This window comes from Xenopus laevis, chromosome 2S, assembly GCF_017654675.1.
Source record: "Xenopus laevis strain J_2021 chromosome 2S, Xenopus_laevis_v10.1, whole genome shotgun sequence".
In the NCBI taxonomy this organism is placed as follows: domain Eukaryota; kingdom Metazoa; phylum Chordata; class Amphibia; order Anura; family Pipidae; genus Xenopus; species Xenopus laevis.
The window spans coordinates 125098808-125122679 of record NC_054374.1 but is presented as its reverse complement, the minus strand read 5'-3'; the positions used below and the strand labels follow the sequence as shown (position 1 = coordinate 125122679).

The following is a 23872-nucleotide window of genomic DNA, read 5'->3' as shown; positions in this document are numbered from 1 at the left end:
TTAGCTCTGGCCTCCCACTTAGGGTTGCCACCTTTTCTTGAAAAAAATACCGGCCTACCTATATATTTATATTTTTTCCCTATTAATAACATTGGCATCTCCTATCATTTTTACTGGCCAGGCCAGTAAAATAGCGGCCAGGTGGCAACCCTACTTCCACTACAGTCCTGTCAGACTCTCCTTCTGTCTATTCATGTCGTTTCCATTGTTTGCCCCTATTTATTAGCATCAAGTAACAGATTGTTCCTTTCACATACCTTTTGATTTCACTTAAAGGGGAATTCAACCGTAAAGTGAAAAAACCCTAAAACCCCACTCCCTACTCCCCCCCCCAGCCTAGCTGTTAAAGGAGAATTCAACCCTAAAGTATAAAAACCATATCCTATATAGACCTCCCCCCTAGCCTAACTGCTACCCCGAGCAAATGCCCCTAACTCTTTACTTACCCCTTGGTGCAGATTCTGTCCAGCGGAGTTCGCGGCAGCCATCTTCTTCTCTTCAGGAAGTAAGTGCCGTATCGGCGCATGCGCAGTTGGAGCAATTTTCTGTCTCACAACAACTGCGCATGCGCTGAAAAGTCACAGAGATTGCCGAGGCACCACTCTCATTCCAAAGATTACCAAAGAACTGGAAGATAACTGCCGTGAACTGCGCTGGACAGAATCTGCACCAAGGGGTAAGTAAAAAGTTAGGGGCATTTGCACAGGGTAGCAGCTAGGCTGGGGGGGGGGGGAGGAGGGAGGGCGGTCTATATAGGGTAGGGTTTTTTATTTTTTACTTTAGGGTTGAATTCTCCTTTAACCTTCATTATCCTCTGAAGTACTCCTGAGAGTAGGGATCCTAGTCTTTCCATCTCTAGTCATTACTACACTGAGCCCAGGCACTAGCTCTCCTATATACATATATATGTGTGTGCAATATATCAGCCGTGTCATACACACATTTATTCCTTTCTAGGACTTCTAAGTTGCCATACCATACCCAGGAACCATCTCACATCAAACACTTTGTATATTTATCCTGTATGTTATTGCTGTGTATTTAAAGAGGTTGTTTACCTTCAAGCACTTTTTTTCAGTTCAGATAGTTGACCTGAAATAAAGATTTTTCCCAATCGATTTCTATATGTGACCATTTTCCTAATATTGAAGTCTAAAGTTTAATTTTTCACTTTCTAAAGCAGCTCAGAGGAGGAGGGATCACCGACTCTTTAACTGTTTTCAATTGGTACATTTAGTGGAATATTTGTTATCTTTGTCCCTGTTGAGCAGAATGTATGGGTTAGAATTGATACAATAGTTGCTAATATTCCACAGCTACTGCTGATTAATGTATCCACTAAATGTAGTAAGTTGTAACAGCTCAGTATCTAGATCACTGAGCTACAAGACTGAGACACTAGAGACTGGAACATTAAACTTACATTTTGGGAAAACTGTAAAAGATAAGAGATGGAAAGCAATTAAAACAATCTGAAAACAACTGAAAAAGTATTTTGAAGCTGAACAACCCCCTTTAATCATGGCTGTATCCTCTATTGAAGCATCTTTTGAGAGAGAACGTTGACTTTATCTGTGCAGCAATGGGGCATGCATATGAGCTTGAAAGTCTTGGTAGATTTTTCTTTAAAAATTGCAATTTTAAGCAACCTCCCAGTATACTTAAAACATTTCAGTGATATTAAACTTTTCTGTAATGTGGTTGCAGTTGAAAGTAGTAGTAGTAGTAGAGTGTTTAGCTCTTTTTTCTATGTGGGCATAAAGTAGTTGAAGTCGGCTCTTCTGGGCTCTTAATCCGCCTTCTAGAGCTAGAACCAAGTGCAGAGATTATAATAAGATAGAGTGATACTGCTGTCAATGAGCTCTTACACATGTTGGCTTTTTGCTGTCTTTCACTACATGGCAATGAGTGTGTTAAAGGAACAGTAACAAAAAAAAATTGTTTTAAAGAAATGAAAATACAAGGTCCACTTGCTCTGCACTGGTAAAGCTGGTGTGTTTGCTTCAGCCTTACTGCTATAGTTTATATTAACAAGCCACTGTGTAGCCGTGGGGGCAGCTATTCAAAGCTGAAAAAAGAAGAAAATACACAGGATACTCGCAGGGAACAGATACGCTCTGTAGTATACAATGGGATTCTTCAGATCTAATCTGTTATCTGTTGTGTTTCCTGTGCTTGAATGGCTGCCCCATGGCTACACAGCAGTGTTTATATAAACTATAGTTGTATTTTTGAAGCAAGCACACCAGTTGTATCAGTACAGGGCAACACTACATTATATTGTTCTTCCTTTAATATATAATCCTTTAATATCCTTCCTCTAATATATAATCATTAAAATGTCCCAAGACACTTTACAGTTCCTGTTGTTACAACCAGTTGGGTCAAGAACAGATTTGCCCACTTGAATAACTTGTTATAACTGAGGCCCCACAGCAAAAATTTGTTTAGGCTCCTCCAGAACTTCATAAGAAGGAATTGTTGCACTGACCTATATTTTGCACATCCTTTAGGCCAGTATTGGGCCCCCAGCAGTAGTACAGAATGCTTCCGCTGTTATTTAGCCCCTTTCTTGTGTAATGTAAAAAGGGGGCTAAAGAATGCTGAGTAAGCAACTCACTATTGTGGCTCCTAAGTGTTCCACTGATCTGAAGATCGTTCCTAATCCATGTAATATGGCTTTCCTTATGTTTCCTCTGTTTTCCTTGCACCTGAATCGTTCTTTCTATACTGACATGTTTGTGGATTTTCTAGTGTGCTGACCAGACAATTGGGGGCCACAAAAATCACTGCATTAACCATATCTAATCATAGTACCTAAAAAATGCAATGATTTTAGGGTCACCAAATGGTCCTTGTTTAATTTTCCTTATCATGCACGAAGGTATTAATGACTGCTTTCATAGTCAGCCTTACATAACACTCACTTGTTCTCTGTGAGGCCACACACCCATTCTTATCTACTGATGTAATCACCTTCAACAAGTAATGGGGCTTAATCATTTACATCAGTGATCCCCAACCAGTAGCTCGCAAGCAACATGTTGTTTATGGACTCCTTGCTCTTGCTCCCAGTGGCCTCAAAGCAGATGCTTTGTGTTTGTTTGTTTTTATTTATTGAAGTCAAGTTTATTGAAGTCAATAAATAATAAATCTACTGCCTCACCGATGCTCTTGTAGGCTGCCAGTGCACATAGGGGCTACCATATAGCCCTACCATATACCCAGTGTTTGCCAACCCCAAGAGCTTTTTTGCATGCTTGTGTTGCTCCCTAGAATTGAATATGGCTCACTAGTAAAAAAAAGATTGGGGACCCCTAGTCTACATGGTGTGGTCTCGCAGCATTTGGGATATGCTAAAAATGGCTAGCAATGTTCGCATTCCACAAATAAAGCAGTAGGAACCACCCCAGTGTTTTCTTTTACCAACCTGAACCCACACCGACATAGGTAGGTATTGGCTCATGTAACCAACTAATCCATTTTACTGAGAGCCAAACTACCCGCAGGCTAACCCAAGGGTCTGAGGAGGGATGTTTTTTTCTCTCTTTCATTACCCACATTTCCTCTTCAGATATTTTTTTTTTTTTTTTTTTCAATAATTTTTATTGTGTTTTACAAAACATAAGACACATAGGTAGCATACAGCAGTAAAAAATGGAAATGACGGCCATTACACAGATATGAAATCAAGAATACTGCAGTGAAAGGCACATGGCACAGACAAATAATATGTAGTAGGATAAAAAAAATCTCATCTGTACCAATAGACCAAACACAGTAGCTAACAGAATATAACCAGCCTTGCGTGATAAAGCATAGTAAAAACACAAGGTGTATTTCAATAACAAATAACAAACTAAATGACAGATCCTCCAATGGACCCAGAGAGAGATGGGCCCACAAAGGGCCCCAATCAACCGGTTTAGGAAATTTAATTCAAATACTAAGCAATGTCAGATGATAACCAGGCCCGTACCTGTATTCCAACCACGGACCCCAAATTTTTAGAAATCTGCTATGGGAATCATTTAAGATACTGGTCATTTTTTCCTGAGACATGATCCAGTCAATCTTATGCTTAGCGATCTCAATGGACAATACTTTTGTCTTCCATGCTTTTGCAATAGTGCTCTTAGCAGCAGTAGTAATGGCCGTAAAAAGTTGGAATTGGGACCGAGTGAGTTGGTCAGGTTTTTGCCCCAATAAAGCCGTTTTAGGATGTCTAGGAATTACAACTTGGAACACAGAGTGAGTCATAGTGTAAACTCGAATCCAGAAGCGACGCACACTCGGGCATTCCCACCAAATATGGAACATAGAACCCACTTGTCCACACTCACGAAAACATCTAGGGTCAGCAGATGGGGCAAATTTAGCAATCCGGGCTGGAACCAGGTACCACCTGAATAAAACTTTGTAATTAGCCTCGAGCAAAGAAACATTTTTAGAGGATCGCATGACATTGCTCCAAATCGACTCCCATTCGTCACCATCTAATTGACAGGTCAAATCTCTATGCCACGATTGTACGTAGGACAACTGATCTGGCACAACCTTGTCATAAAAATTCCTATACAGCAAGGAAATTACTTTCCGACTCAAAGGGTTGCGGGAACACCATAGTTCAAAAAACGACTGAGATGTATTCACCCCTCCTTCAGAGATCCATTGAGACCGGGCAAAATGTAATAGTTGTCGCATACGGAAATACTCTGAAGGAGGAACGAGATATTTATCAATAAGGCGTTGAAGGGAGTATGGTCCTGTATCAGTGTATAACTGTCCCAAATAGCGTATATTAGTAGAGGTCCACCATTGAAAAGCTGAAGGCTGTAACCCTGGGCGAAAGAGGGGGTTCCCCTAGAAAGGGCATAGCTGGCGTGCAAGCTGTTAGTAAAGTATTTCTCAAACTAACAGAGTCCCAAATTTTCAGGGTGTGAGTCAGACATACACTCCCCGTTAATGGCCGCTGTTTATAGGGACACCATACTCCTCTTCAGATATTTTATTCTAAATTTTCCTTAATTTGCATTTGGGATATATAGGTTGATACAATGTTTATATTTAGAAATCTGACCCTTTTGTTGTGTCCTAGGATCTGGTGAAGAGCCACCTCATGTATGCGGTCAGGGAGGAAGTGGAAGTCCTTAAGGAGCAAATCAAGGAGCTCATTGACAAGAACTCACAGCTGGAGCAGGAAAACAGCTTGTTGAAAACACTCGCCAGTCCCGAGCAGATGGCACAGTTCCAGGCTCAGCTCCAGTCAGGGTCCCCTCCTTCTTCCTCATCTTGTTCCCAGCCTCCAGGAAGTAATCCACCACCTGCTCAGCCAACACCACAAAACACAGGCCCCTCTGCATAGCTGCTGGCACTTGATCCTAAACACAGTTACACTTTCAGTGGGACAAACATCTGCTGTGACTTTAAGTGACCGAACAGCGATGTCATCACCAAGTCGGGAAGTTTTCAACTGCACCTGTTATTCTGAAGGCTATGTTGCATCCTGAAATGTGACTGCAAGTCAAGACATGACTACTAAATAAGTTTGACTATGGTATTTTCAAAGGAGGCAGCCAAAATCTGAGCTTTTTCTATGGAAATGAAGTGTCCTAGTAATTTCAGCAATGATAAGACAATTGCCCAAGACACACTCACCTCTGGATGTGCCTCTCTGATCTGTATATTTGCCGCACAGGTACCGCCCGTGCCTCCCAATCCTTTGCTGCACCCCACCCTTTTCTTTACAGTATTAAACCTTTTTTTCATCCTCCTCCTCTTTGATGACATTTTTTTTCAATCGCTGTTACTTTTCTGTGTAATCCAGTGCTGTACTGTAAGTGTTGCAAGAACATCCAAGTGTATGTGTGGTAAAGCAGTACTACTGAAAGTAGCCTAAAGTCTCTCTTCTGTTTTCTGTGTACCTGGGTGAAGTGAGATCCCCAACTTACAAGTTCCCAGTGGCTACACGGACAACCTACAACCTGCCAAGTGTAATAATACAGTTCTCTGCATTTTTTGGTGGCAGTGGGATGCCGAGAGCTGTAGTTCAGCATTTGTAGGTCTATGGGTTGCCCAGGTTCTGAGGTATACTCTGCATTTCTCATAGTGAGCTGAACCTTTACTTTGTCCTTTCTTTTTCTAATCTAAGGCAAGATTGTATGCACCGAGCATTTTAGAAAAGAACACACTGCTGCAAAATTAGAATGATTTCAATGAAGTTAATTTGCCTTCTGTATATTTCTGTATGTAGTGTAAGTACTCTGTAATATAGACCACTTGTAAGTACTGCTTAGGTTGTACAGATTGAAATTTAGTGGTTTCATTGATTGACCTTAATAATTTGACTAGTTTTTTTTTATTATTATTATTTTATTTTAAAGCTGCTTCCTCCTCTAGAGGCAGAAGAGCCTAAGTGGCAGGTTCCTCTGGCACTTAAGGGGTTAGTTAGCCTGCAACCCACACCCAATCAACTGTTTAGGACATTGCAGATTTATGCCACTTTTTGTGTATTATTTTTTTCAGAAATGGCCTTTGCTGGTGAGTATCTCTTGAAGTAAAACCCAGTTCACTGATGTTTTAGTTTTGGTTTAGACACTCCAGCTGTGACTTAGTGCATTCTGCTAACACAATGGAACATATGAGCTGTAAGGTAGTATGCATATGTTGTGCATGATCTCTAAACAGTTGTAACACGTCAATGTATTTAACTGTTGCACTTGTCAACTTTCAATAAAGCATACATTGTTGGTAAATAAAGGTCTGTGGGACGGCTGCTTTTTCTCTTTTACAGCAGCGATTTATGGGGTATTTGCAGCAATCAATTTTTTCTAGGGAAATTTCCTTACTTGAGATACAGGTATGGAACCTGTTAACCAGAATGCTCATGACCTGGGGTTTTCCAGATAACTGATCTTTCCATATTTTGAATCTTCACACCTTAAAGGGGTATCAAAAAAAAAAATATTCACAATCCTATTTTATCACATTAGTCAAGCAAAATGAACTTTGATTACACTATATAAATTATTTGACTCTTGTTTCCTTCAGTCTGGGGTTTCATAATTATAGCAAACAGGCAGGAGCCATTTTATTAAGACAAGCCTTGAATCATCTCAGAATTGTTTGTGCACCATAATGGGGGACCCAATGTCCATCCCCATGCCCTGGCTACACAATTAAATGGTTAAGAGAACTGGGGGAATGTGTTCAGAGCAGTGACATCTAGGAAGTGCTGAATGGAAAGTGAAAGTAATTGTCTGCACCGCCTCTATGCCTGAGGCATATGAGAGGGGCAGACAATATTTGATTGGCAGCTGAGATTTTTAAATTACCTTATAACAACTATGAATGCTTTACTAAAAATAGAAATTGTATGTTTAATTTGAAAAGGACTTTTATTTTACAGCTTTTTCTGTCTGGGTGACAGGTCCCCTTTAAATCTACTAGAAAATCATATAAACATTAAATAAACCCAATAGGCTGGTTTTGCTTCCAATAAGGATTAATTATATCTTCGTTTGGATCAAGTACAAGCTACTGTGTTGTTATTATTACAGAGAAAAAGGAAAAAAAATTGTGTTATTTTGATAAAATGGAGTCTATGGGAAATGGCCTTCCCGTAATTCGGAACTTTCTGGATAGTGGGTTTTCAGATAACGGATTTTATACCTGTATTGCCATTTCATTTTTACACTTATTACTTGGTGTTTAATCTGTGTTGATTTGGGAAACCTGCTCTTCATTATTTGTTTTTGAGCAAATCTTTCTTATACATTAATATATTTGAAATATTATTTCTGAGGAAAAGAGAGCCTCCCCCCACTGCTGTTGTCTTTTTCAAGGGGAATGCAGGTAGAATTCATACACCAGATACTGAAAGCTTCTCTGAATGTATTTGCCTATATTAGAACTAAGGAGTTTTTTTTATCATCACATTATTATGCACTATAGGGCAATATAGTTTAAGTTGCCTTTTAAAATCAACTTCAACTCATTTGTTGTAAGGACTTAAAACTTAAAATTTGCGAATAACTCCCTCATACTTTTTATGGCTGCTGATGTCCCCAGTATCTTATTTTACCAGTCCTTTATCATGTGCACATGGATGTATCAAGGAAATCTAAGTCCTGCTGGAATAGAACAAGTAGAAGTATGATACAGTCCCCCAGAGGAACAGTCTTTTAACAGACGGAAACCCTCCTTATGAAAGATAATGTGATTGGCTGTAAGACTAGGAGATGTTATTTCAATAGCAAATATTGTGCATGGGTCCACTTCACTTGAGGGCAGTGGCTGACGGGGAGATTTGTCAACCGCAATTTCGGGCGACTTCGGAAGAAAAAAGCCATGCATTGATTTTACAGATGGAGAGTTCACTTTTCCTTTATAGACACATTTTCGGGAGATTTGTCATGTATAAATAATTGCGGGCGACAAATCTCCCCATCCGCCACTACCCTAAAGGGATAGTTCACCCTAAAATTAACTTGGAGTATGATGTAGACATTAGTATTCTGAGACATTTTGCAAGTTATTTTTAAAGTATTCACTGTTCCTTGTCAGCCTGACCCCCCCCCATGTTTTTGCCATGTGAATGATTGCAGCATTTTGACAGTGTGAGTTTAGGGGAACAGGGGAGTATTATGTTGCAACAGGTTTTCCTTGAAAAGGGACCCAGATTAGGTCCACAACCCAATATTGATTGAGCATTATGTGCCTTATTGTAATTACTGTTGAGTATGACAAGAATAAGTGTCCTTTTATTAGAGGCATTGGCAGTTTTGAGTTCAGACCATCGGGGGCTACTGGTTGTACTGTTGTCCCTGGCCCGGATGGTTTGGGGAGCTAAATGGGGCCCAGCCGTGCTGCACTTTCTTGCATAGTCGGGCCCCTGCCATCAGTGAGCTGCAGACTTCGGAAGGGAGGGCTGGTTGGAGCTCCGATGACTACTTTGTGTCCTCTGATTCACCATAAAGTGTAAGTCCTGGTAAAGCCACATGGGGATAAGATGGGTAAAGTTTCAACCTTTCCTCTACTTTATCCAATCGCCATGCGGCTTTACCGGGACTTACACTTCATGGCGAATCAGAGCATAGGAAACTGAAGATAGCAGCATCTGAGCTCCCTGGCTAAGGAAAGTGCAGTTTTCTTTTTTCTGTTACCTTGTAGGAGCCCTGGCCAATTGATTCTTTTTAATAACTCGTTGGGGCCTTGACCACTAATGCTTTTTTTTATATAACTTGTAAGGGGCCCTGGCCACATATGTTTTTTTTTTTTTTAAAAAACTTGTAGGTAGGGATGCACCGAATCCAGGATTCGGTTCGGGATTCGGCCTTTTTCAGCATGATTCGGCCGAACCGAATCTGAATCCTAATTTGCATATGCAAATTAGGGGTGTGAGGGAAATTGTGTGACTTTTTGTCAGTAAAAAAATGCTTTCTGCTTCCCAACCCTAATTTGCATATGCAAATTAGGGGTTGGATTCGGTTCGGCATTAGGCCGAATCTTTCACGAAGGATTCGGGGGTTTGGCCAAATCCAAAATAGTGGATTCGGTGCATCCCCACTTGTAGTGGGCCCTGGGCATCAAAGTTCCTTTTTTAACCTGTAGGGGGCACTTAAAGTTTTAATGCTTGTCTTGTGTGGTCTTCATACTAATGGGTGAGGGAGGGGTGGCGAGTGGGGCCCAGAAAATGTTGTTGTGCAGGATCCCGTGATTTCTGATGGCAGTCCTGCAGAACATAAGATAAAGAGTCTCAGTGCTACAAAATACATTTGTTTAATGATTTCACGTTTAGTTCTATTGTTCTGATCAAAATACAAAATGACCCTAAATATATAATGGGAGAAGTTAGATAAGTGAATTTATTCACGTTTAATCTTGCATTTCAGTATCCCAGTGCCCTTTTCTTACGAGGCAACCCCCCCCCCCCCGACCATCATCACAGAAACGGTTTAGCAGCCAAACGTACTACACTTGCTATGTAAATGTGCAGCTTTGTTGCTGATGGAATTTCCATGCAGAACAGTACAATTAGTGCTGATCTCCTCACAGTGAGTATCTTTGGAGAACAATGGACAGCAACACATTGCCCAGTCATGTGACCGTTATGCTTAACAATGCAAGAGGGCAGCTTCTCAGCTGGGGGTCCATACAAAATGCCTTTGTGAATTGCCTAAGGGTAAGGGCACACCTGGCGATTTGGGGAGATTTAGTCGCCTGGCGACTAATGGCCTCTTCTTTGGGGCGACTAATCTCCCTGAACGGCTTCCCCCTGTCTTGCGCCGGCTATAATGAAAAATCGCCTGCGGCATGGCACATGTGGCGCTTCGTTTTCTGAAGTCGTCCGAAGTTTAACTTCGGGCTACTTCGAAATACAATGTGAAAAATTCACATTACTCTAAAATTTGACCTTTGATAAATAAGCCCCTATGATTCAGCATGAAACAGACTAGCAATTCTTAGACATGGATTGCGATTCGGCCAAGATTCTGCTTTCTTCAGCTGAATCCAAGTGCCTGGTTGATCTGATCCAAAAACTTGTGACTTTCCGTCAAACGAGGAAATAAAAACATTTTTAACTGCACGCTATGTACGCAGTTCTAATTCCCCCTCATTTCCCAAATATACATATGCAAATTAGGGTTTCAGTTCGGGATTCAGGCACATATTTCACATAAAGTGCTGGTACAATAGTTTTATGAGCAATTAATTAGTGTTACCTCAATTGATCATTCTTAAAGTGCAGTGCTATTAAATAAATAAATTCATAAATTGTCATTAAATGAATTTGTTTCTTGTTACTAGATATCAATTATTAAAGTGCACTGCTGACAAATGAATTGTACCCATATATTGGTAATTCATTCATTAATAAAAAGACAATGGGGCTCATTTATCAACACTGGGCAAATTTGCCCATGGGCAGTTACATATAGCAACCAATCAGTGATTAGCTTTTTAAAGCCAGCTGCAAGTAGAACAATGAAAGCAGCAATCTGATTGGTTGCAATGGGTTACTGCCCATGGGCAAATTTGCCCAGTGTTGATAAATGACCCTCAATGTGACCAAATTATTGTTGGAGGATAAATTCATTCAAATGGACTCCGTTCAAATCGAAAATAGTAGGAAAATGGAGCTGTCCCAGAAAACTATTATACCAGCACTTTAATGTATATCGTTTTTTAAGGTACTATCAATTGTGTCCTACTTAGTTATTTATTTATTTATTAATTGCACTAGAACTTTAATACAAAATCTGGTGAATCCCAGTACTAAGGTGAAACTTTAGAATGAACTAAACTAAGGGTGGTACCTTGTACAGTGTTATTGTGGACGAACACTGTGGAAATGTTAGTTTTGGTGGAGGAGGGGCTCTTTTTCTCTTTTAAAATTAACTTAATTTTATCTGAACTCTTCAGACCTCTATTTTACTAAAGGGATAAATTAGTAAAGTGTAATCTCGAGTATCTAATTTTTTTGAATATAAATAATAAACCTGAGGAATATACACATGTTGTAAACGGTAGCTAATTCTCCTTGTGTTTTTCTCATTGCAACTGCAGAAATGTTGTCTAAATCAGCAGCTTGCACCCCTTCTTTCTAATAGATACACCCCCTCTCCCTCGGTTTCTATACGGAAATATCTGTGATCATGTAGGAGCTCAGTACTCGGCTGCAATATCATAGGCGCACATTCTAATCTCTTGTTAAAAGGCGTAGCTGAAGAAGAGTCTTTTGTAAAGGGAAGTCCGGCATCTCCTCAGTCATTTATACCCTTTGTTTTACTAAGAAAGCTGGTACTAGCGTATGTTTAAAGGGGAAGTTCATCTTTACAAGATTTACATTTTATAAACTGTAACCTGTTTCACTGTTTTTGTTTGTTTTCAAAATGAATTTGATTTCTCTTCTCATGGGGGAAGCAATGGTATTCTATCTCAGCATGGTCTCATAGGGATTATGTTGGGGCATCCACATGCGCATGATGAGCAACTGCCAGTTAGCAGCTTTAGATCTTGTTAAAATTGTTACAACATTTTACAAATTGTAATAGAATTTTTTTTAAAAAAAAACATTATTTTTGGTATACAATTTAAAAATATGTTTTGTGAAGTTGAACTGCCCAGGCCCAGAGAAAAATGTCTGCAGCAGATTGATGCTTTTTTTATTGTTACTTTAAAAATACGATAACGGTGGGGTAGCATATGTCCTGCTGCTGAATTGTCTGCTTATGGCTGGGCTGAAGGGGCAGGCAGTACCGGTATTGGATCCGGTATCCAGAAACCCATTTTCCAGAAAGCTCAATTACGGAAAGGCCATGTCCCATAGACTCCATTTTATCTAAATAATCCAAATTTTTAATAATGATTTCCTTTTTCTCTGAAAAAATAAAACAGTACAGGTATAGCATCCCTCTAGTAGACTTAAGGCATGAAGACCCAAATTACGGAAAGATCCGTTATCCGGAAACCCCAGGTACCGAGCATTCTGGATAACAGGTCCCATACCTGTACTTTGTACTTGATCGAAACTAAGACATACTTAATCGTTATTGGAAGCAAAACCAGCCTGTTGGGTTTATTTAATGTTTACATGATTTTTTTTTTTTTTAGTAAACATAAGTTGTGAAGATCCAAATTACAGAAAGATCCATTATCTGGAAAACCCCAGATCCCGAGCATTCTGGGTAACAGGTCTCATACCTGAACCTGAAATATTGTCACTCACTCACCCACTGCAAAATGTTATGTAAGTTCAAACCATTGTAATTACGCTTCGAAAACCCAATATCCAGAAAGCTCTGAATTTTGTACTTCGTGGTAACTGCATGAATATTGGTGGCAAAAGAATCCTATTGGGTTTATTTCATGCTTAAAGGAAAAGCTCCTTATTCAGAAACCCTGGTGCCAAGCATTTTGGATAATAGATCCTATACCTGTAACCAGAGCCGGACCAGGGGTCGGAGCCAGAGTAGGTACCTGCGTAGCCCTAGTTCCAGCCCTGTCTGTAACACCATTGAAGCATGGAAAGAAGTTGACACCCAGTGTCCTTATCAAGAGTTTATGATGTTGGCAGTTATACTAGGTGAGCACACGTCTTACAATACAGTTTTATGTGGTTGTCTTTGAGCTTTGTGGTTCCCAGTTATTTTTCACAGATGACTAGGGGGTAATTAGGCACGTTTCTAAGCTGTTTCTAAGCTGTTTCTAAGCATAGTGTCACGGGCAGACGCAAAGTACGTGATCTTTTTTCAGTCTTAACAATGAGTAAAATAGTGCAGTTAATAGGGAAGTGAATGGGTATCATAGAATAGGAATGTACATAGAACATCTCAGCTGCCATTGCTTTAGCTTGAATCACTGTGATCTCTCACTGATATGGCTGTACTTGCAATTTAGTTAAACATTGATTAAACCAAATGATCCTTATAATTAAGTCATCCACTGAAATGAAAGAATGTAGCACTAGGGGAGCAGACCCACCAGCTAGCTGCCAAAGCACCACACATGTTGCGCCCCCATTCTTCCTTAAAATCTAATGAGAGAATTAATGATGCTCATCAAGGCGCCTAAGTGCTTGGCTCCGAGATGGGGATGTTTTACTGTTATACAATGAAATGAGTTGCTGCAGCTTGCTCTTTATAGAACTGGTTTCATGATTAACTAGAAACATCATCAGGCTGCTCTGGTTTAGTAATAAGGTTTTGCATTACATAATGACCTCATAAAGGAGACATTTATAACACATCCTGGGTGCACTTTTAAGAGCAAACACTGAACATAAATAAACAAATGGCCATTCTCTGCTTATGCCGCCATCACTCCACTTCATCCACTGGTACTTTATCTCCACGGTCTATTTACAGTACCTTCAGTTAGGCACTAACTTACCCTTTACCACACCACATCATCTTTAAAGGAGAAACAAACCCTTAATAAAAAAAAAAACTCGACCTCCTACCCTACATAGACCCCCCAACCTAGCTGCCCCCGGGCAAATGCCCCTAACTCTTACCCCTCAGTGCAGATTCTGTCCAGCAGAGTTCATGGGCGCCATCTTCGTCTGCTTCGGTAATCTTTGGAATGAGACCAGCGCTTCGGCAATTTTCGTGAGTTTCGGCGCATGCGCAGTTGTCGCGAGACAGAAAATTGCTCCAACAGCGCATATGCTCTCTTATTCCGAAGAGAGGAAGATGGTGCCTAAACTCCGCTGGACAGAATTTGCACGGAGGGGTAAGTAAAGACTTAGGGGGATTTGCCTGGGGGGGGGGGGTGATAGGCTGGGGGGAGGAGGGTCCATGTAGGGTAGGTTTTTTAAGGGTTTGTTTCTTATTTAATGGAAAAGCCAGTTGCATATCAATTATCCCCATGACACTCAAGTTAAGCCACTGTGGCCCGGACTGGCAATCTGTGGGTTCTGGTACATGCCAGAGGGGCTGCAGTAAGTTTCCATACACAGTCACTAGATATTGGGCTGGTGTAGAGCTGTTTGGGCTGCTGTGTGGCCTGTCTGGGCCTCTGTGTACCTGAAATGTCAGGGCCTATTTTGAATCTCAGTCCAAGCCTACACCTCTTCTTGGATGGGGGCCACTTCCATTTCTGGAAATCGGGGGTTACCATGTCACTTATTTGGTCCGAAGATGATGCCTCTTCTTGTTTTGTTTCTGAGTCTCCGTGCTGGAACTGTGTGTGAGAGGGGGGTGGACGGATCACTTTTTGGTCTGAAGGCAAAGCCTCTTCTTGGGTGGGGGCCACTTCCATTTCTGGGTCTCAACAACTTAACCAAGTTTTAAATCGTGCTTAAATGGTTCAGTGTGGCGAGACTTTATTTTGTGGAACAATGCCCTTCAGTTGCAACTGAGCTTAGCTCTTGTTCCGTTCCTTCCTATGGTACAGCATAGCTTAGTCCCATTGAGTAAAATGCCAGTACTATCACTTAACCTGTGCTAAGGGGGGTACAATCATTTAACTGGCTGCACTACTTAGTGCTCCAGCCTATTTAAGAACGGTGACATCTCTAGCCCAGTATGACCAAATGCTGTCTCCTACAGCTCAATCTCTTGATTTTGTCTTCAGGTGGTGCTGCCTAGTGGCAGCTTGGGGGAAGACTGTAGCCATTCTTGCCTAGTAATAATGACACACACCTATCGGTTTCAATATCAATGTGTCAGTATCACTTTAAGGACTAAACTCCATGGATGAATCTGATGTGTTGGCTACATAGAACATTTTCCATCCAATGCGACTTTTTTTTCCCACTGAAATTCATTGCATGTTAGATGTAGATGCATGAACAAGCCACACCATCTGACTTTACCTAATCCAATTTAACATTATAGCTATAAGGGGATCAGATTTCGTAGGATCCTACAAATATCATGCTATTGCATGGCAAGATCAGGTAAAATCTGACACACCAAATCTGATTAAAATATCCAATGTAGTTTAGCCCTGAGTCCCCTTTAAGTTGCACACATAAGCTGTGCACACCTGTCTAACCCTTTTTTGGATATATTGTTTAGGAAATGAAGAAGTAAATAGCACCTCTGCGATTACCCATAGCAAACAATCAGATCATTGCTTCCATTTTCTAATTAATATTAGACTGAACAAAACGTCAGTGTAATTAATCATTGGTTACTCTGGTGCCAAAAGTGTAATAAACTCTCTAGACTGAAACATTAGAGGTTTTAACCATGAAACTCTGGAGTGATAAACTAAAAGACTCAGAAACCAGAAAATTAAGAAAATAAACTGCCACGAGAACCAGGAAACACATTCTACGCTGCAATGGATTACATTTTAAAGAAATTCTCCATTTCCCAATAATGGTGGAATGTATTTTCTTCTATTCATGTTGCGATTTGTTTCTCAATTCATTATTTATGTGTGGGAAGCATGTATAGCAATGCTGTCCAACTTCTGTGGTACAGAGGGCCAAAATTTTACTGGCCTATGTGGTGGAGGGCCGATAATAGAAGTCAGTGTTGGCCACGCCCCTTTTAAACCACAGCCACTGTAAACCACACCCATGTTACCACAAGAACTTTTAAGATCATTAACGGTGGTAACAAACCAAATGGTTGGTGCTCACTGCAGGGAAATCCCTCATCACTCATATGTGAAAAATTGAAGTCATGTTAAAACATAACCTTAAATCCATATGCCTCATCCTCCACTGTGGATAATACAACAACCCCCCAACACATGATTAAACACCTTAGGGGCCCTTAACAACAATTTCCAAATGCTAACAAACCCCAAGAATAAACCACTAACAGGCTTACATCCCACAGGTAGCGTAGGGCAAGCAGAGAATGGCACACACAAGCAGCACTGGGCAAGCAGAGAATGGCACACAAGCAGCACTGGGCAAGCAGAGAATGGCACACAAGCAGCACTGGGCAAGCAGAGAATGGCACACACAAGCAGCACTGGGCAATGGCCCACCCAAGCAGCACTGGGCAAGCAGAGAATGGTACAACCAAGCAGCACTGAGTAAGCAGGGAATTGCACACAAAAGGACCACTGGGCAAGCAGAGAATGGCACACACAAGCAGCACTGGGCAAGCAGAGAGTGGTGCACACAAACAGCACTGGGCAAGGAGAGAATGGCACACACAAGCAGCACTGGGCAAGCAGAGAATGGCACCCAAAGCAGCACTGGGCAAGCAGAGAATGGCACCCAAAGCAGCACTGGGCAAGCAGAGAATGGCACACAGAAGCAGCACTGGACAAGCAGAGAATGGCACACCCAAGCAGCACTGAGTACGCAGAGAATGGCACACACAAGCAGCGCTAAGTAAGCAGGGAATTGCACACACAAGCAGCACTGAGTAAGCAGAATATGGCACACACAAGCAGCACTGGGCAAGCAGAGAATGACACACACACATGCAGCACTGAGTAAGCAGAGAATGGCACACACAAGCAGCACTGGGCAAGCAGAGAATGGTACAACCAAGCAGCACTGAGTAAGCAGATAATGGCACACACAAGCAGCACTGGGAAAGCAGAGAATGGCACACACAAGCAGCACTGAGTAAGCAGAGAATGGCACACACAAGCAGCACTGGGCAAGCAGAGAATGAGAAAGGGGTCACGCCCCAAAACGTTGCATCCGCAATAAACGAGCAAGGTTTTACCTGCTGAAATTACCCATGTTGTGCCGGTGTGTCCTGTTCCTACGTTGTTTCTGAGGTTGCCCATTCCCTCTAGCATCGAGCACCTGGGAGTCGCTGAAGTCTGGACGGCCAGGGTGTGCGAGTGTAAGTCTTTCTTTTTGCAAGCAGAGAATGGCACACACAAGCAGCACTGGGCAAGCAGAGAATGGCACACACAAGCAGCACTGAGTAAGCAGAAAATGGCACACACAAGCAGCACTGGGCAAGCAGAGAATGGCACACACAAGCAGCACTGAGTAAGCAAAAAATGGCGCACACAAGCAGCACTGGGCAAGCAGAGAATGGACACACAAGCAGCACTGGGCAAGCAGAGAATGGCACCCAGAGCAGCACTGGGCAAGCAGAGATTGGCACACACAAGCAGCACTGGGCAAGCAGAGAATGGACACACAAGCAGCACTGGGCAAGCAGAGAATGGCACACACAAGCAGCACTGGGCAAGCAGAGAATGGCACACACAAGCAGCACTGGGTAAGCAGAGTATGGCACACCCAAGCAGCACTGACTAAGCAGAGAATGGCACACACAAGCAGCACTGGGCAATGGCCCACCCAAGCAGCACTGGGCAAGCAGAGAATGGTACACACAAGCAGCACTGAGTAAGCAGAAAATGGCACACACAAGCAGCACTGGGCACGCAGAGAATGGCACACACAAGCAGCACAGAGTAAGCAGGGAATTGCACACACAAGGACCACTGGGTAAGCAGAGAATGGCACACACACAAGCAGCACTGGCCAAGCAGAGAATGGCACACACAAGCAGCACTGGCAAGCAGAGAATGGTACAATCAAGCAGCACTGAGTAAGCAGGGAATTGCACACACAAGCAGCACTGAGTAAGCAGAATATGGCACACACAAGCAGCACTGGGCAAGCAGAGAATGACATACACAAGCAGCGCTGGGCAAGCAGAGAATGGCACACACAAGCAGCACTGAGTAAGCAGAGAATGGCACACACAAGCAGCACTGGGCAAGCAGAGAATGGTACAACGAAGCAGCACTGAGTAAGCAGAAAATGGCACACACAAGCAGCACTGGGCAAGCAGAGAATGGCACACACAAGCAGCACTGCGTAAGCAGAGAATGGCACACACAAGCAGCACTGGGCAAGCAGAGAATGGCACACACAAGCAGCACTGAGTAAGCAGAGAATGGCACACACAAGCAGCACTGGGCAAGCAGAGAATGGCACACACAAGCAGCACTGAGTAAGCAGAAAATGGAACACACAAGCAGCACTGAGTAAGCAGAGAATGACAAACACATGCAGCACTGGGCAAGCAGAGAATGGCACACACAAGCAGCACTGGGCAAGCAGAGAATGGCACACCAAAGCAGCACTGACTAAGCAGAGAATGGCACACACAAGCAGCACTGGGCAAGCAGAGAATGGCACACACAAGCAGAACTTGGCAAGCAGAGAATGGACACACAAGCAGCACTGGGCAAGCGGAGAACGGCACCCAAAGCAGCACTGGGCAAGCAGAGAATGGCACACACAAGCAGCACTGGGCAAGCAGAGAATGGACACAGAAGCAGCACTGGGCAAGTAGAGAATGGCACCCAAAGCAGCACTGGGCAAGCAGAGAATGGCACACACAAGCAGCACTGGGCAAGCAGAGAATGGACACACAAGCAGCACTGGGCAAGCAGAGAATGGCACACACATGCAGCACTGGGCAAGCAGAGAATGGCACACACAAGCAGCACTGGGCAAGCATAGAATGGCACACCCAAGCAGCACTGACTAAGCAGAGAATGGCACACACAAGCAGCACTGGGCAAGCAGAGAATGGCACACACATGCAGCACTGGGCAAGCAGAGAATGGCACACACAAGCAGCACTGGGCAAGCAGAGAATGGCACACCCAAGCAGCACTGACTAAGCAGAGAATGGCACACACAAGCAGCACTGGGCAAGCAGATAATGGCACACACAAGCAGCACTAGGCAAGCAGAGAATGGCACACACAAACAGCACTGGGCAAGCAGAGAATGGCACACACAAGCAGCACTGAGTAAGCAGAGAATGGCACACACAAGCAGCACTGGGCAAGCAGAGAATGACACACACAAGCATCACTGAGTAAGCAGAAAATGGCACACACAAGCAGCACTGGGCAAGCAGAGAATGGCACACACAAGCAGCACTGAGTAAGCAGAGAATGGCACACACAGGGAGGGAAGGCAGAACAGAGCAGGAGACAGGGAAAGCTATCATTCTAAGATGCACTACATACAGTGACACAGTGCTGGTGCCCCATTAGCATTTTGAATAAGGTGTGAACAGGTGAACAATGTGGGCAGTTTCAGTCTGGGTTTCAGGTGTGAACAGTACAGGGGATCCTACAGTACTATACCATACCTCCCAACATTTTGGAAATAGAAAGAGGGACAAAAAGATCTGGAGCACAGCAAATTTTTTTGGCCAAGCCCATTTTGTGACCACACCCCATAATTACCATGTTTATTTTACAAAATTTGGCAGGTTATGAAAGTTTGAACACATTTCTGTGGTTTTAATGTTATTACAGTTTTGCGAATGAAGGTGAATTGCCCTTTAAGGTGCAAGTCACATATTCCATCTTACAGTTACAGTAGTTTCTTTGCTTATCTTAAATTGTTACAATTGCTTCTTTGCTTATCTTAGATTGTTACAATTGCTTCTTTGCTTATCTTAAGTTGTTACAAAAGTAACAATTTGCACCTAGCACATATTCTGGGCTCTCTGCCAAAAGCCAATTACGTTAGAAACATTGTACAGTTGGGAGGTATGCTATACAATACCAGATATGGTTTCTTGGAACAAAAATATTCGGTTTGCTTTTTTTTTTAAAACTGGCGACAGGCTGAGAATAAAGGTATCCATACACGGGCTGATAAAAGCTGCTCATTTAGTCCTTCCGGACTGAGTTGGCAGTTTATTTGCCGATGTGTTTAGCCCTTCAATGTGGCGGTTTGAAAACTCCATTGGGGTGAGGACTGAATCGCCATGTTAAAGGAGAAGGAAAGTGATTTTACAAAGTTAGGCACCCCCAAGTGATTTTATTCACACACCTGACACCAGGCCGCAGGTCTGGACTGAGAATCAAAATAGACCCTGGCATTTCAGGCTCCAACAGACCACACAGAGGCCCAAACAGCCCCCCACCAGCCCACTAAATAGTGATCAGCCCATCATCATCTTGCTGCTTCTTCTGGTCTTGTCGCGGCTACATTTTAAAGAAAAAGTCGGCTATTTCCTTCTACTGCGCATGAATCTGCCCCAAGAAATTTGAAAAGAGAAGAAGTGAAGTAGACAATTGCTCTGTGGTGCTCGCTGGTAGAACCCCAGGCCGCTGCAGTTTTCTGCTGATAAGAGCACCAGCCTGGAGTGTCAGGTAAGTATATACAACCACTAGGGGGTGCCTAACTTTTGGCACCTCCGAGTGTAAATCACATTCCTTCACCTTTAACGCCAATCTTGTCTGGGCAGCCTGCATATGCTGTCTCTATGATCTGATCATGAGGCCTGAGGACCAAACAAGTGGATGTTTTAGTGTATGGCCAGCATTTTATACATCATACAAGCTTTTATGGAAATAAAAAGGCAATATCTGTATGAAATAAATTGCAAAAATAAAACAATGTAGTTAATTATTAAAATGAATAAGCACATCACATACATATGAACCATCCAGTGCATATGAACCTTATCTTCCATTTAAAAAAAAAATACATTAAATAAAATTCATAATAGAGCTGTTACAGTCAACATATCCTTAAGAAAAAGTCTATATTAAATAAAGCAGTCCTCTCCTGTAGCAGCAGTTGAGTTGTTTATGCACCAAAATGTGATGTTAGTCTGTTCATCCAAGTAAATGCTTTAGGCACAGTGTTATTAAATATGCTATGGTGTCCATTGCCTGTTGTGACTGATAAGGCCTGATAAAGTGAAAGAATAACACACATTTTGAAAAACCCATCTTTATTTGTAGTCAATGATAAAAATGCACATTTATTAAAAAACACAAGAATCTCCTATGAAAATGGTTTCCAGACTCACAATGCCCATAGTAGTCCACGTGTAAACGCCTGTACTTATACTGACCGGCTTTTATCCTGCCAAGCTGCTTGGGGTGGGATCTTCTGGATTTTACCATGTGCAAACTGTCCCTGATGCATTTTGTTAAAGGAACAGTTCAGTGTAAAAATAAAAACTGGGTAAATAGATAGGCTGTGCAAAATAAAAAATGTTTCTAATATAGTTAGTTAGCCAAAAATGTAATGTATAAAGGCTGGAGTGACTGGACGTCTAATATAACAGCCAGAACACTACTTCCTGCTTTTCAGCTCTATAATTCTGAGTTAGTCAGCGACTTGAAGGGGGGCACATGGTACATATCTGTTAGGTGAGTTTGCAATTGATCCTCAGCATTCAGCTCAAATTCAAAAGCAACAGATATGACCCATGTGCCCCCCTCAAGTCTCTCATTGGTTACTGCCTGGTAGCCAGGGTAACCAGTCAGTGTAAACCAAGAGAGCTGAAAAGCAGGAAATAGTGTTCTGGCTATTATGTTAGACATCCAGTCACTCCAGCCTTTATACATTACATTTATGGCTAACTAACTACAGTATATTAGAAACATTTTTTATTTTGCACAGCCTATCTATTTACCCAGTTTTTATTTTTACACTGAACAATTCCTTTAAATGTTAACAATTTGTATTCCTTGTAACAACTTACATAATATGAGACTTATTTATTAATGCTCAAGCATCCAGACTCGAGCTTTCACTTCCTAAATCTGTGTGTTCTTAAAGGAGAAGGAAACCCTGTAGAAAAAAACCCATACCCCGCACCCCACATAGACCTCCCTCCTCCCCCCAGGCTAACTGCCCAACCCCCCAGGGAAATGCCCCATACTTCATACTTCCCCTTCATCGCAGATTCTGGCAGCGGACTTCACGGCATCCATCTTCCGGGTCTTTGGTAAGATGACTGGGAGATCGGCAATCTCCGTCAATTCCGGCGCATGCGCAGTTGGCTAAGACCGGCAAGATTGCTCAAACTGCGAATGTGCCGACATACCGATCTCCCAGTCAGCTTACCAAGGACCTGGAAGATGTATGCCGTGAAGTCCGCTGCCAGAATCTGCAGCAATGGGTAAGTATAAAGTATGGGGCATTTCCCCGGGGGGGGGGCAGTTAGCCTGGGGGTAGGAGGGAGGGGGGTCTATGTGGGGTGGGGGAACAGGTTTTTTCCTGCAGGGTTTCCTTCTCCTTTAAAGTCATGCTTGGATTCTGCATCTGAATACCCCAGCTTGTTGCCTGGAAGGTTATAGGTGCTTTGCTTTTTAATTTTCTTTGAAAAACCCACTTGGGGAAAAAAACTTTCAGCAGCAAATCAAGGTTTTCGTGTGCAAAAACCATGTGTAACTCATGCGTGGTTTTAGGAAATGAATGGTTGAGCCCGGAGGCTTGAACATTAATAAACCAGCCTCAATATTTGTTGCTTTCATATGTCAACACTCATGTCACACCACTGCATATCACAAGGGGAGCTATTATCAAACAGCTTTGTCATATGCATGTTATATAACATTATGGGGATACGGACATGTTCCTATCACTGTAAGGAATGTGTCCATATTTCTAATAATGTAGCACTTCACTGGTGCTTCTGTTAAAGATTTACCCTGAGTCTCCCCAGCATATCCGCACTTACCCCATGTGGAACGATGTGGTCTGTCTGGAGAGAAAGAGGCTTCCTGCAGTCACACTGGGTTGTGGGAAGTGTAATTATTTCATAGACTGGAGTACAAATGTAAACTGTACTCCAGCCTATGCAAGAATCATACTACTACCAGTGCTGACTGACAGGCAAATATGGGGTCCATATGGGGTGTTCAGTTGGGCTTGGGCAGCTTAGGGGAAGTATATTACTAAATCAACATCGCAGTGATTTTTAGAAAATACCGACATTCCTTAATGTGTCAGTATCACTTTAAGTTACTCATATTCATCTGTAGTAAATAACTTTTATACAGTTTAAAATCTCAAATGTAGCAACCTGCTTTATTTTTTAGGGAAAATAAAAACCATTACAGAAATATACAGGTATTGGATCAGTTATCCGGAAACCTATTATCCAAAAAGCTCCAAATTATGGAAAGGCCGTTTCCTATGGACTCCATTATATCCAAATAATTGAAAATGTTAAAAATTATTTCCTTTTTTCTCTGTAATAATGAAACCATAGCGTGTACTTGATCCAAACTAAGATATAATTAATCCTTATTGGAAGCAGAACTAGCCTATTGGGGTTATTTGATGTTTACATGATTTTCTAGTAGACTTAAAGGGGTTGTTCACCTTCAAATTACTTTTTAGTATGATGCAGAGAGTGATATTCTGAGACAGTTTGCAATTGGTTTTCATTTTTTATTATTTGTGGTTTTTGAGTTACAGTATTTAGCTTTTTTGCATTGATTTGAGTAAGAGACTGGAATATAAATAGGAGAGGCTTGAATATAAAGATGAGTAATAAAAAGTAGTAATAATGATACATGTGTAGCCTTACACAGTATTTGTTTTTAGATGAGGTCAGTGACCCTCATTTGAAAGCTGAAAAGAGTCAGAAGAGAAAGGCAAATATTTCAAAAACAATAAAAAATCAATAATGAAGACCAATTGGAAAGT

General features: G+C 42.0%; 1 protein-coding gene across 3 annotated transcripts in view; it reads left to right on the top strand.

Moving 5' to 3' along the window:
* The window catches only part of LOC108709791 (TSC22 domain family protein 1), a 54332-nt gene extending 47573 nt beyond the window's left edge, over positions 1-6759 (top strand). For all 3 annotated transcript variants that reach the window (XM_018249942.2, XM_041584351.1, XM_018249944.1), the window contains exon 3: positions 5099-6759. In XM_018249942.2, coding sequence (XP_018105431.1) covers positions 5099-5365 — 267 coding nt within the window. In that variant the 3' untranslated portion in view covers positions 5366-6759. The remainder of the gene's footprint in view (positions 1-5098) is intronic.
* The last annotated feature ends 17113 nt before the right edge of the window (positions 6760-23872 follow it).